Raw genomic sequence first — 15,147 nt, 5'->3', positions numbered from 1 at the left:
CTATATGTGAGTGTATGACAGTTTTCTTTTTTCCATAAGGAAGCATTTCATCACACGAAGTCAGACATAGGTTTACTAGTTCAGGGGTGTCAAATGTCTGACTTGTGGGCCTACTTCGTCCCCCACCCCGAGGGCTTTTATGTGGCCCACCATGGTCTCCTTCCTTCTCCCTCTCTCCTGCTTTGGTCATCATCATGTTTTTTCACCATGGGATTGAGGCAGGTGAGCAAAGCAGCCTCTCCTCATTCTTTCCCTCTTCCCCAGGAAAGAGGAAGGGAGGAGTCTCAGCCAGTGGAGGAGCTTGGCTCTGTAGCTCTGCTGTGTGATTGAGAAAGCCTGCCACAGCTAGAGTTTTCCCAATCAAAGCTTGAGCTGTCCCAGGCTATCTCAATCACACAGCAGAGCTACAGAGCCAAGCTCCTCCATTGGCTGAGACTCCTCCCACCCCATCCCTTGGCGAAGAGGGAAAGAGCTAGGAGAGGCTGCTTTGTTCAGCTGCCTCAATCCCACTTCAGAAATACAAAAAGCACCTTTAAAACCAACAGTTTTGGTAAGTAAGAGCTTTTTGCCTTGCCTCCCCTCCCTTCTTGTGTGAAGCTGGTTTTGCCAGGGCTTTCCTGGGTTCAACTGGGTTCCCTCCTCCTTTTCACTGTATTCATGGGGAAGACTATAGCTTTGTAGACAAATACATAGCCCTCAGTCTGAGTCATGGTACCTTCACATGCTCTTATATACAAAAGCTCACAATACCGAGTCATTTCATGTTTTCCTGTGGGTCCTAGAGCACAGAGCATTGACCATGAGATTTCTGAAATTAATGGCAATAAATCAGAAGTACGTTTGCAACTTACAGAAACACACCTGAACAACACTCGAACAGTATACTCAAGATTGCTACAGTACAGACATTGTCTCCGGATTTTGATGTAATAATTCAGAGCAAGTGGTGTCAGTTAAATATTGCAAGAGTGCTGTTTTAAGGGTTTTTTAAAAAATTGTTTATCTGTGGTCTTTAAAAGTTTACATCTCCACTACATGGCATTACATTTTATGACACATGACCTGACAAGGTCTCATTTATGTCAGATCTGGCCATCATCACAAATGAATTCACACGCCTGTACTAGTTCATCTGCTGTTTGTATGCCCTACTGACTTTAAGTACACCTTACTCTGCTAGATTGCAGACAGAATGTTTCGTTAGGATTAAAATTATCCCCCAAAAGGATTACAGGCTTTTGAAAATAGACATATGTTCTTAACCACTGTGTGAATTAAACCTGCCAATTGAAAATGTTTGCTATGTAGCAATACTTTTGGTAGAACTGTTCCCATACTGGTTTTGGGAAAATGTTTTTCTAGTCCTATTTCTTCTCTGAATCTTAGTGCCACTTGGTAAAGGTCTAGTCAGAATCCTACTTAGGTCTATTAAAAGGATCTTACTCCAAGGAGCGTTTTGTTAATACTGCAGCCTTAGTCTTGTACCATTTGCATTAGGTTAAGATACGTACTGTCTTTGATGTTTCCAACAGAAGAATCTCCCTATCGGCCCATTTCATCAAAACAACTCACATTTCTTCAGTGTAATGAAATTGTGTTAATAGAAGATGAAGAACTTCTACCACAACACATAATGGAACAGTACTGGAACTTATACATCCATGGTGAAAATTTTGGATTTTAAAGAACTTTTTGAAAGAGAAATATTTTCTCCCATATCGTTACTTCTGGTTACTGTTACTTCTGGTTACTGTTACTACTGGTTATTTCAGGTTACCGGTACATTTATTACTTCTGGTTAATTTTGACTGGGCTCTTTATTGGTGGAAGTGGTTGTGAAATTCTACCTATAATTACCATTAAGCTAGAAACTTTCATTAGTAGCAGGGTGATTTTATTTTACTGTTAAAGTGGAAAGATCAGTCTTTTTCTCATGTCTGTTCATTAGAGACCTTATTTTCTTTTCCTTCCTTACAAACTAAACTGTCTTACTGTGCCATCCTAAGCAGAGTTACACCCTAAGTTTACTATATGGGGACTGGTTTGTTTGGCTTCCCCACTACTGCTGTACCATGCCAATATAGCACAGCAGCAATGGGGCATATACATGGCAGGTTCCCCACATTTTCCCTGCCTCAGGACCAAACTGGACATGACAGCATCCTCATGGCCACCGTCAGGATGCTTTTATGGTTAGTCTAGTCCTCAGTCCCTTGCAGCAGTCACTCTCCCCTGCCACTGAGGTGTTTTTTTCCACCCTTAAAAAAAAAATTCCAGCACCAAAAAGATGTTACAATCTGTTTTTCAGGGTCTCTGAATTGCAGCTTTCAATTAAAAGCTCCAGCTCTCTAGCCCCTTTCCTGAAGAGCTATAAGGGGAAAGGCACATCTTCATAACAAAAAGGATTAGTGACTTGCTCTTTAAAAAACTGAAAGTGGGGAATTCAGGGAACCTGATGGACTTGTTGTCATAACATTATAACAATTGCCATTTTTTAAAGAAACTTTCCATTCATAAGTGAAAATGGCTGCCACCCGAAATTGGAGCAGGAAAATGGCATGGATATGGATGGGATTGGCATCCACAAGGCTTTCCTGCAACTTTCCCATCCACATGGCTTTGCTGCAACTTTTCTCAAAACACAGCAGGTTTTGAAAAGTATGCAGTAAAGATACAGAAAACCAGGGGATGAACAGAAGCACTACAAAGCATTAAAGCTGGGTTAAACAATCAATGTGTAAGTGACTTACTTAAATCAATGGGGTTAAGAAGGGTGTAAGGTTAGGATGGCATTGCCAGTAGCATAGTATTTGTTTTACAGTGGAGCTCCAAAATGTGTTGCTACTATGAAGACTAATGCAAAACAAAAAGTTAACACTGTGTTTTTAAAGCAATTGCTTTTTCATTGTTGATTACATGCTCCTTTCCTTACCAGCCATTCCCTTCCTGTGAATTCCCCTCTATTATTGGCATAACTATGGTTTACGTTGATAGTAGTTTCCCCTTACCCAAGGTAAAAAAAAAAAGGCTTCAAGACAATAAGCAAACCCATATTAACTGTGGTACTGGTAAAATCTCTAACCAAGCTAATGGAAGAGAGAATGGGCATATTTGTTTTCTTCCATGATCTTAACCATTGTGAAATGATCGCTACTATTTCTTCTGTACAGGGCTATTGAGAGAGCAAAAATAGTGATGCTTGCTCACTATGGTATATTGTAGCTCACAAAGGTAAAAAGATTTATCAGTCCATTATCCATGCCTATCAAAAAAGAGTATTTTTATTTATTTTATTTTTATCAAATTTATATCCCACCCTCCCCTAATGGGCTCAGTACAATTTCCCCCCCTGGTAAAATAATCCCTATGGGCTTTAAAACCAATTGTATCTACCTTGCATATACAATTTTTCTTCCTTCTATAATTGTGTATTGACAGCTTGTGACTGCTATGATAGGCATTGCTAATCCAGTTGCAATGTAAGCTGGCAGCTCTGAAGAAATTGATAAAAATATCAGAAAAGTACTGTCAGAGTAAAAGGAAAGACTTTAGGAATGAAAGTTCAACTTTCTACTTTAGTGGGTTTGTTGTTGTTGGAAAGAATTTTCAGTCAGAAGTGTAAAACTGTAACAAAGTTGCCTTGATCAGTATTAAATACTGAATAAAAGTTATTAGCACTTAAAAATCCTTTTGTATTTTGATTATTTTTCCCCACCTTTATTATAATTAAATAATTAAAAGAACTGTGCAAAGGGAGTAGTGGTTCATATTCTACCCATGACTGCAGAAGAAATACACAAAACATTAGATTGATTTCCCTATATATTTGTTTAGTTGTTTATATAATTTCCTTCTATTCAAGACACTTAACTGTCCCCATATCCCAGGCTGTGCTTAGCAGCCCATTCTCCCCCCACCCCACCAAACACCACTGTGCCATCTCATCCGCTTTAAGACCAACAAAGTTCTATTTTCTGTGCACACACAGTTCTTCAGATACATTCACACATTTTTAATACACTCAGAACATATTTATTGGTAATATGAAGAATGACAGATTAGATAAATAATATTAAGTAAACAGAAACTTTTAACTAAAAAAAAGTAAACAGCTAAACTCAGTTATTTGTTCCAACAATTCCAATTTTCCAAAGGACTTAAAGCATATGCCATAGGTATTTCACAGTGCAGTCCTACACAGAGTTACAGCCTTTTAAGCCAGTTGACTTCAGTAAAGAGTAACTGCTTAGGATTGCACTGTTAGTAAAACAAATTCTTGTATAATTTCCATATGCATCTTTGGACTAAAAAAGCATTTTAAAATTGCAAAATTGTAAGGTATTAAAATAGCATTAAAGTGTTAAAAGTGATTTAGTCTCAAGTTTGTTAATGATTACAGCTCAGGTCTATGCTTGTTTACTCAGACTGAACATGGCTTACTTGCAAGTAAGCGTGCTTAAGTTAGCAACCTTAATGGTGGGTCTCTTTGCATTTATCTCACAATCAATAATTATGGGTATATTTGCAGTCTTACAACTTTCTCATCAACATGTCGTTTGGATTTGTGTCTACTTAAGTAGGACTTAGTATGAAGCAGTGGATTTAGAAAAATCACTAGTACATTTGATGCAAAAAAATCTTTCTTTGTCCAGAGAAAGAGCATTACACTTCTTATGGTTCCCTGTGTGTCTGTAAATTCACCGTGTCTGTTCACACCCGAGTCCTCTTGGTCTCTGGATATACATTTTAGCAGTCCCTGCTACAGAAATCTACAGCACAATCTAAACAAGCATTCTGAGAATCCTACCCAAGTCTATTCAATGGCAGTTACTCCAAGAGAAGAGTTTTTACATTTGAACTGTTAGGGTTTTTGTTTTTTTTAAAGTTAGGTGGTTCTTGGTCAACTAATAATTACCCCTGTGAACATATCTGAAGATTTAAGGACAGGATCCTCACCTCCCTTTCTCAACTCCGTCTGGTATAGTGAGATTAAAACAGTTCATGGATAGCCTTGAAACTGTCTCAAAGCCAGTGTACAAATTACAAAGAGGTTTTGCCCTGACCTGGATGGCCTAACCCAGCCTGATCTTGTCATATCTCAAACTAAGCAGGGTTGACCCTGGTTAGCATTTACATTGAAGACCACCAAGGAATTCCAGGATTGTTATGCAGAAACAAGCAGTGGGAAATCACTTCTGAACATCTCTTTGTCTTGAAAACCCTACAAGATCATCATAAACCAGCAGCAACTTGATGGCACTTCACATACCCACATACTCAAGGTAACCAAGAAATTTAAAAGCATGAAAATACAGGAAACAAAAGGAAAGCGAGTAGTTACTTGGTAAGAAAATTCATAAGATTGTATACCTGGATCCCCACCCTGTTGCTTACTTGCTTTCCTAATTTCCTTATAATTAAGGGGGGGGGGTTGTTTCACTGCAAACACAAAATAGGACAAATGTGTTTCTTCTGAATACACCCCCCCCCATATGACAGTATCCTCCTAAAGTTCAAAGGAATGAGTGATTGCTGTATTGACTGCTTTGAAAGATGCTGGTTGCTGATTAAAACTTGTTTACTTGCCTATACTTACTTAACTGGAAGTGAGGCTTTTGGAAGGTGGACATGTGAAGTAAATATGAGTCTGTCTCTTACACATGGAACAGGAAAGTGGCTTTCAGGGCTGACCAGAAACAACTGATAATGAACTGTTTTACTTGAGTTCCTCTGCTAAGTTTATTTCAGTTCCTCCACAAGTTTCCTGTGGCCAAAGGCACATTAGAAAGGGGAAGAAACAGTTGGACTAACCTTGTGTGCATGTGATGCAATATTTAGTGGGGCCCTGACTTAAGAGGAGAAATTCCCATTGTACTTGCTTAAAAGGGAACAAGTGCATGGAACAGTAGGTGCTTGTCCCAGGCTTCATACGCTACAGCCGGAGCGGCCAAATTGTGGCTCTTTCACACATAGTGTGTGGCTCTCAAAGCCCCCACCACCCTGTTGACCAACTTGGGGAAGGCATTTATCTCTTTAAATCACTTCTGGTTGGCTTGGCTTGGAGCATTTAAAATTGTTTTCTTTCCATCTCTCCTTTCCTCCCCCATCTATTTGCCTTCCTTTCTTTCTCCATCCCTTCTTCCCTTGTGGCTCTCAAACATCTGAAGTTTATTCTATGTGGCTCTTACATTAAGCAAGTTTGGCCATTCCTGTGCTACAGTATCTTTAAAAACCAACCTCACTAGGAAGACATGCTAGCAACCATATTTACAATTATTATAACCCCCCTATGTGCATTTTAACAAGCAGGTGTGATTTTTTTTAAGAACACTGCCCAAACATATTACAAATATTAATAATTTATTATTAAAAACAAGCTTTAGCAAGGGGTCACATGAGTCTTTGTAAGGACAAAAAAAAAGCAGGTAGCCATGTTGTACTGCTTTGGATGGTCTCAGTTAAAGGTATTACAAGGTTTTTATTTTGGCACTTTGAAAATCAGACCTCTTGTCCATCTAAATAATGTGAAAAGAGAGTTCTCTCCATTTTCTAGGAAGTAGAGCAGGACTTTTCCACCTCAGGGGAATACTGACTGTAAAGGCTTTATGGAACCCTGGTATTTTTCTATTTATTTATTAAAACATTTTATCCCACCTTCCCTCTTGGTTCAAGATGGCTTTCTGTGAACAGCTCTGAAACTTTTCATATGCCCCTTTCCACCCCATTCAGATGGCCTCTGTACAGAAGTTATTAACTGAGAAGGAAACCTCTTCTGTGGTGCAAAGTTCCTTCTTATCAACACCTGAAAGTAACCAGAACTTGGGTCAGGCCCTTTTGAGTTGTGGCCATACAGAATCAGCTGCCTTCTGACACCTTACCTTGTAGGCCATGTATAGCCAATAAAAGTTTTGCTTTTATAGTACAATTGATAAGGGCATAAGTATGCAGCAGTGATGGCTTATCATGTACACTCTCCAGCATGTGCTGATGAAGAAGGAAGCAAAGGCTTAATGGTCCATAAACATTTTAAATCAAAATTGGAGCCCTTGGGTTGCTACATTCAAGAACCAAGAACCAGACAATATACCCTGCAATGACCTGGATGGCAAAATGAAAACATCTTTCTTAATAATAAATATTTACAAAGTTCACAAGGAAGTGAACACATGAAGCTGACTTGTACTTAATCAACTGTTGGTCCATTAGGTACAGTACTGTCTACTCAGACCAGCAGTGGCTCTCCAGGGACTCAAGGCTGGGGTCACAGTACCTACTACCTGGTCCTTTCAACTGGAGGTGCCAGGGATTGAACACCTGGGACCTTCTGCATACCAAGCAGATGCTCTGCCACTGAACCACATCCACTTCCTGGCTTCAATTTACTCAGCAGAGCCAAAGTGTGGACAAACTCAGGTTCTTAATGCTTATTTGCCCTCTAGGGAAAAAAAAGAAAAGAAAGGTAAACCTAAAGTCCAGCTTTGCAAAAGGAGTCAAAAGAATGTTGGACACATTCCAAATATTCAGTTGGTGGAATTGGAGACCAGCAAATAATTACTTCTCCACCATAAAGCAGAAGTTGGAGCAGAAGGGATTAACTGACTGCTACTAAACCAGTTTGTGTGGTCTCCCAGTCCTCTAGGCTGCTTTCTCCTCTCCTTCACCTAGATGGAAAATGAAGTTCACTCTCATCCCCTATTTCGAGCCCTAAAAATGCCTATTTCTGTCCCCCCCCTTTGTTTCTCATTATGCTTTTCTAAAGGTAAAGGTAATCCCCTGTGCAAGCAGCAGTCGTTTTCGACCCTGGTGTGACCTTGCTTTCACAACATTTTCACAGCAGATTTTTTACGGGATGGTTTGCCATTGCCTTCCCCAGTCATCTCCACTTTCCCCCCAGCAAGCTGGGTACTCATTTTACCGTCCTCGGAAGAATGGAAGGCTGAGTCAACCTGGGAAGGGAAGCTCAAATACTTTGGCCACCAAATGTGAAGGGAACACTCCCTAGAGAAGATCCTGCTGCTGGGAAAAACAGAAGGCAAAAGAAGACGGGACAGCAAAAGATGAGCTGGCTGGACAGCGTTACTGATGTACCGAACACGAATTTGAGCAGACTTCGGAGGATGATGGAAGACTGGTGGGCCTGGCGTGACTTTGTCCATGGGGTCGCAGAGTCGGACTCGATTGTGCGACTGAACAACAAAAAGAAGGAAGCGGGGAAACCCTACAATAAAGATGATGGTTTAAAAATTCGAATTGTTATACTAAACGGCCGATTAAAATAAAACAGAGAAAGAGCTACAATGAGAAAGATCTTACTTTTTAAAAACCTCGCTATAGACTCTGCATATTCTGGTCAAACAAAGTCGTGAAGCACTTCAGCAGCATTTCATTTCCTTCTGGGGTTTTTTTAATGCGCTGACAGCACCAGCAAGTTAAGGAAGAGTCTGACAGTCCGAGGCTGCCTGAGCGCACGACGCAACGCCCCCCTTGCAGGAGCAGCACGAGAGACGAAGCCGAGCGCCCGCCAAGTTCTCCAGCATGCCTGGGCGTGAACATCACAACACGCCCCCGTCCTTCCCCGGGCGGGCAAGCAAGCCGGCCCCCTCGGCTTGGGAGGAAGCACTCGGAGCGCTCGGGGCGGGCGGGCGGGAAGCGCTCCCGGTGGGGCCGTTTCGGTTCCTGCTTGTGAGAAGCGCCCCCCCTCCTCCCCCTCTTGGAGCAGACACCGGGCGCCCCTCCTTCCCCACCACGTCATGGGGTCCTCTCCTCCGCAGCAGCCAGCCTCTCCTCGCCCACAGACCTGCGAGGCGGAGCGCGGCGAGCCCAGCCAGGCGAGGGCGTAGCCAAGCCCTTCGCAAACATCTGGACCCGCCTCCCTTTCCCCAGCCCTCGGGGGCCAACTCCACCGGCTCAGCGCCACTTTTCCGAAACTTTCGCCGCCGCTCGCCCCTGAGGCAGTCACCGACAGAGCGCCCCGCGGAGAACCGGGAAGAGACGGGCAGGCTGAGAAATCCCTCCGCCTCGGTGCCAGTCCCTGCTGCTGCTGCTGCTGGTCGGGAAGGGGAGCCGCAGCCGGCCCCGGGAGCCACTGGGCTGTAGGGCCCCTGCATTCCCCCAGAGACGGCTCCGGAAAAGAGCTCGCCCTTTGCAGCGCCCGCCCGCCCTCTTACCCAGGGGCGGAACTCAAAACTGCAACTTCTGTTTCCGATCCTAAAGCAGCTTTAAGAGAGCCCACGACCGTAAGTATGCGTGAGTCAGCCGCGGAGTATGCGCCAGCCGCAGCCCCCAGTGCGCGGACATACCTTGCCGCAGGACTTGCAGCTTAGCAGCTCTTTTATCAGGAGACGAGCCGAAGCTTCCGGGGGGGGGGGGGGCTTTCAGAGTCCTCTTCCCCAAATCCCCCCAAAGCCGTTTGATCTCGGAGCGCGGGGGGGGGGGGAGGTGGTGATCGGCTCTTGAGCGCTTCCTGGGATCGCAGAAGATGCTGTTTGCCGGTTCTAAAGTTTTGCTCCAGGCCGCACAACTTTTGGGTCACCCTTCGGTGCGCTGAACAAACATGTCTTGCTCTTGGAGTGGTGAGATAGCAGTTGAGAAGCCTATCCGAAGATATTTGAACATTGTGAGTCAGGAAAATAGCATAAATAGATTTCTCTTTTTCTTGGTGGATAGAGGCTCCCCCTTTAGACTAATGATCCACCCGATCTGGACACGTGCATCTACATGCCAGGAGTAAAATTTCAGCTGTTTGTTTTCTAATAAGCTTTGTGCCTCAGAAGTAAAGGCATGAAACCTCTGTCCTTATGAGGCAACCTTATATTTGGGTCACGTGGGCCCTTTTACTGCATGTTTTGAGCTGGGTGTGCAACGCTGCATAGGATGTGTAGACAAACTGTGAATAGTACAACAATTATGCTACTGTATTTAAGATATATCAAGATGAGTAGCCATCTGTAGCAGCAGAAAAGAGCAAGAGTCTAGTAGCACAGTCCACTAACAAAAATGGTGGCAGGGTATGAGCTTTCATTAGTCACTGCTCATGTCTTCAGATACAGCTAGAATGTGAGTCCATATGTCCTATATATTGGAGAGTATGGTGATTTCAGATGCTGAATGACAATAGTAGGGATGACTGGATTAGGTGTGATATGCAGAGGAGTAGTGGAGATGGAGAAATCAGCATTGGTAATGAGACAGGAAACCTAGGTGACCTAGGTCTGGATTTAGTCCTGGAGAATGCGTTGTCTTAAGCTTCATTATCTGTTGCAATTCAGCAGTCTCTCTTTTTCGAATCTCACTTTGAAATTCCTTTGTAAGAGAACTGCTACTCTTAGATCAACAACTGAATGTCCTGGAAGCTTTTCCCACCTCTCAATGTTGTGGTTTTTAATGTCAGACTTATGTCCATTTATTCTTTGTCATAGGGACTGGCCTGATTATCCAATATAGAGGGTGAAGGGCATTGCTGACATGTGGTAGCATAAATGTATTTAAAGAATGGATGGAATTTGAAGGCTGAAGTTTTATAATAAATTTCCTGATTGTTGCTATAATATTATTAGATGTGACTCTTTGGTAACTGAAGTGGTTTTCAGTAGAATAGGGACAAAATCAGCTAAAAGGTTGAGTTATTCAGTGGCTGTGACTAACTGTGAATTAGGACCTTCAGACTCACCTCAATTTTGCACTCATCAAAATCACCTTTATTCACCTAATAAAAGTTATTGCATGGATTTTGTTATGCACTGATGTGGCTACTTGTTTTTTAAATATTTCACATGTTGAGTTTAAGCAGTTCATAACTTCTCATGCATGCCTTCCATCTGCACATGGAAGTAAATCAATATCCCTTACAGGATTAATACTCGTGAAACACTTGGAAACTTTAAAAAATTCTAAGTGTTGCTGCAGTTGTTAATGATAAGGTAGCTGGTTTGGATTTTGGCATTTGGAATCGGAACTGTAAAAAATGTCTGCATGTGTAGAACAAAGCTGTTTTTCCAGGAAATCCAATTTGACTTGCTATTAAATCTTTCTTTATTGGCAGCAAATGCCTTAGAATATTTCTGAAATATGCAAGTAAATCCATAAAGATACAACCAACTAATACAGAAAAAGCAGTTAGATTTTTTCATCAGATGTCTGTCACTGGCATCTTATCTAACACCCACTGGCATGCAGCAGAAGGTGTTTCAGAAGTGCCCAGAAGGTATCCCTTTTGTGTCAGCAGGAACACCAATGTAGAATGTTCTGCATGCTTTGTTGAAGGATACTGGGCTTGGGGCCTCCCAACATTTTGATTTGGCCTTCTCATTCTAGAGTTGCCATTTTGTGATTGGTCCCATTCCCTGTGGTAGCTATTCTGTCATATATCTAGAAGACCCCTAATGCTCATACTCATGATTTGAGCTCAAAGCACCCAAAAAGCTATGAAAAAGCTGGAAAATGAAAAGGGGAAAAAATTGGAAACATAGCTTCTTGTTGTGTCATCTTGCCACTTAATTCTTTTCAATCTGTTTCAGGATTGCTTTAGCTTTAACCTCTATGGCAAAAGGGTTTTCATCCTCTCACTCCAAATGGCACTTGTCTGTCTAATTGCAGAAACATAAGAGTTCTCTAGTTCTTTCTATATGTGAACAGTTTATGATGAATATGAAGAGCTGTGCTTCTGGTCCAACTTTTAATGCAGTTAGGAAAACAAGGGTGTGGGCTACAATATGAAATTGAATCAAGTTATAATATGTCTTGTGAAAATGCTGTCACAGAAAATTACCTGAGTAGAAGTGATATGCTTCAATCTTGATTAGGCTGGTAGACTTACATTCTGTCTGTCCTACTGTGAGGAATACTGTATCCAGTTTTGTATATTTTAGGAAGTAGAAATCACACTGAATGCAATTCAGAAGAGAGGAGCAACAAAGAGGGTGTTTTAGGGTTGAGAAAGAACAATTGTGTGAAGGATTTGACAGACTTGTTCTGAAAAATGGGAGATAAATTGCTGGTAGATAGAAAGTGACAATGGACTTACTACCTTGATAAGTTTAGAACTAGTTACCGGAATCTTTTTGTAGAGAGATGAGGTAAATACCTTTTGGGATCTCTGGTTTTAAGGTGATGTGATTCTAAAAGCCCAGAAGGTTTTATAAAATACTTTGGATGTGCCATTTTTTTTTTTTAAAAAAGGGAACACAACCATACAGGACATTATGCAGCATTGTAGTTACACAGTGTTTCTTACCCAATATGGATATAAATATTTAGCGTTAAGATATGTGTCAGCTAGGTTTGTGGTTACCTCTACAATAGAATGGGCTTATGCTTTTTTCCAGGATACTTACCATTGAGTCTGATTAAAGGGGTTGACTTTAGAAGCAGAACTCACTAGTTAATTGTGTAGAGGTTGTCTTTCAGCTTCCATTCCCTGTCTGTAAGGTGGGAATTTTACCTGTTTGCTATATAATTTAATTGTAACCTGTTGCCTGCAAAGGATACATAATGCCTTTGTTAGAGTACTATTCTTGTGTAATCCTTTTTTTTTTTTTAAAAAGCAAATCAAAACTGCAGACTTTGGTGAGTTGATCTATATACTACAAATATTTGATTGCTTTTCTGGTGACATAATAACCAAAGCCAGTAATAACGTCAGTTAGATTTTAGTACATACTGCTAACTTGTATCTGTAGCAGTCATAGAATGGTGTAGCTTCTTTAGGGTTATATTTATCTTAAACAACAAACCCAAACATCCATACTATGCTATACTTTAACTGCTTCCAAAACACTATTTGTTGAAGAGGTGCTGCAGGTTAGACTGGGCAGGAAAAAGATTTATCTCAGGAGTGGAGGTGATAGAGTAGCTATGGATAATACTTACTACCATAAAAGAGCTGGTATACATCAAGAAAGATCACAGGGCACACTACAAGAGTAAAGTTAAGTACCCACATTCGTGGAGACCCACAGGGCAAGGACAGAGGAAACAGTCAACTGTTATGACTCCTGCCTTTCAAGCATCATTAGGTACTGGTTAGACTGGCCTTCTAACCAAGCATGCTTGCATAAGTGCAAATGGGAAGCCATAAAATGCTTAAATTGTTACATCTCATCAGCAGCATTTGGTTGAGGAAACCAGACCAGATTAAACTAAAAAGTAATGAATGATACTCAGCCATAATCAAAATCTCATACACTTAGCGCCCATGAATTGTTCAGTTCTGTAGCATTAAGGCCTGTGGAATCTCAAATGGCAGAGAGCTGGTTAGGGAACTGATCTGAGATATCCTGGTTTGTACTGTCTTCAAGTGATATTATGCAGATTTGGGAGAGTAAACCATATTATGAACATTTGGAGCTGTCTTATACCAAATCAAACCACTGGTCCATCTAGGGTTGCCAGTCCTAGTTTGGGAAATTCCTGGAGATTTGCAGGCAGAGCCTGAGGAGGCTTTGAGAAGGCCCTCAGCAGGGGATAATGCCATAGAGTCAGCAGCCATTTTCCCCAGGAGAACTGATCTCTGCTGTCTGGAGATCACTTGTAATTCCTGGGGATCTTCAGACCTCCCCTGGAGATTGGTAGCACTAGCTGTACCACTGAGCCATAGCCCCTCAGCATCAGTCAATACCTATTTTATGTTCCTATAATTGATGTAATAAAAATATACTAAAATATGCTGTGTGGCTTAGATCCTGCATATCGCAAGCAGACCGACAGTTTTCTGTTTGCACTGTTTTCTAGTTCTGTAATCCTAGTCTAATTGCCTTTAAAATATTTTGTAATCTACCTTGAGAAAATCAGGCTATACTTAAATAGCATCTGTGAGAAGGGAAAATTGAACTAGATACTTCCTATTAATAGGGGGAAAGTGTCATATGCACCCATAAAACTCCTATACAACTAGTCTTCTACAACAGGCTGCAAGGGATGAGTATTGTGCTAATGATAAGAAAATACACATACAATCATAATATAAAAATTACACAACTAATATTGATGGCATTGTAGTAAAACCTTTTGGGTTTTGATCATGTTACTGAAAAAGCAATCAATTTACCAGGATTGTTTATTTTTTCTTTTACCGGGAACTGTTTTGTAGGATGCAGTGTTTTCTCTTTCTGTTAATTGTTTTGTATCAGTGAGAGTAGTATAACTAGCTGTTGTATGCAAGCCAGTTAGGTGGGAAATAAAGCTATTAAGAATCAAAGGAACAGGTGTGTATTCCTAAACTGACTGTTGATTTTCTTGCTTGGCCAGCCAGTGTGTGACTTCATGTAATAACAGAGACATTTATTGTTGCAATATAGATCTGAGACATGTCTCAAATTATATACACAGATGAAAATGAAATCTGAAGGCATCTTATTTGCTGAAGCAGAATTCAGAGGGAGAATTAGTGTTGTATCTATTTAGGAGAATATATAATATACACACATGCACACTTAAATTAGCCCCTTTCTTTCCTTGATCTTGCAGAAAGAATTGTTCCTTCTTCATCACTTAAATATGGCTGCATACTTAACTGAAACATAATAAACCAGAAATGCATGGGATTGGAGCAACATTACTACAAATATCCTAAAAATGGAGAGAAGAACTGTTCAGACATAACCAGGTGGTTTATGTGATGACTGCAAACTCTTTTACACTTCATTAGAAAGGAAAGGCAATAAAGAGACATCTAAAAGGTAGGTCTGAAAACTTTGTGATTCTAAATTGCTAGCATCTTTGTGTTTTGCATCCTGCATATTATGATAGGGATACCTACAGTACAGAGTTACCCAGTCTAAGCTCATTGGTTTCAAAAAGGTTTTGAAAGGTAAAGATGCAAGCACCAAGCCGTTACTGACCCATGGGGTGATGCCACATCATGAAGTTTTCTTGGCAGACTTTTTACAGGGTGGTTTGACGTCAGGGCCAGATCAACAAATAGGCCAAGTAAGCACTGGCCTGTGGGCCCCCATGCCTTTAGGGGCCCATAGGCCAGTTTGCCTCTCTCTGCCCCTCCCCTGCAGTTTTGTCAAAGGGGCTTTTGAGAAGACATCCACATACGCATGCGAGCACATGTGCACATACATTAAAAATGTGCACAAATGTCTTTTGTAATTTGAAGGAAAGAAATTGAAAGAAACATTGCCTGGTACCAGATGAGATATTTAA

The 15,147-nt window shown here is 41.2% G+C and overlaps 1 protein-coding gene across 1 annotated transcript in view; it reads left to right on the top strand.

Annotated features, from left to right (window-relative positions):
- The window catches only part of LOC132570147 (ankyrin repeat domain-containing protein 31-like), a 69,122-nt gene extending 60,026 nt beyond the window's left edge, over window positions 1–9,096 (top strand). The window contains exons 14-16 of the mRNA XM_060236578.1: window positions 1,536–1,664; window positions 7,440–7,459; window positions 8,491–9,096. Coding sequence (XP_060092561.1) covers window positions 1,536–1,664; window positions 7,440–7,459; window positions 8,491–9,096 — 755 coding nt within the window. The remainder of the gene's footprint in view (window positions 1–1,535; window positions 1,665–7,439; window positions 7,460–8,490) is intronic.
- Window positions 9,097–15,147: the final 6,051 nt, after the last annotated feature.

This window comes from Heteronotia binoei, chromosome 4, assembly GCF_032191835.1.
Source record: "Heteronotia binoei isolate CCM8104 ecotype False Entrance Well chromosome 4, APGP_CSIRO_Hbin_v1, whole genome shotgun sequence".
Taxonomy (NCBI): domain Eukaryota; kingdom Metazoa; phylum Chordata; class Lepidosauria; order Squamata; family Gekkonidae; genus Heteronotia; species Heteronotia binoei.
This window is presented reverse-complemented; position numbering and strand designations above follow the sequence as displayed.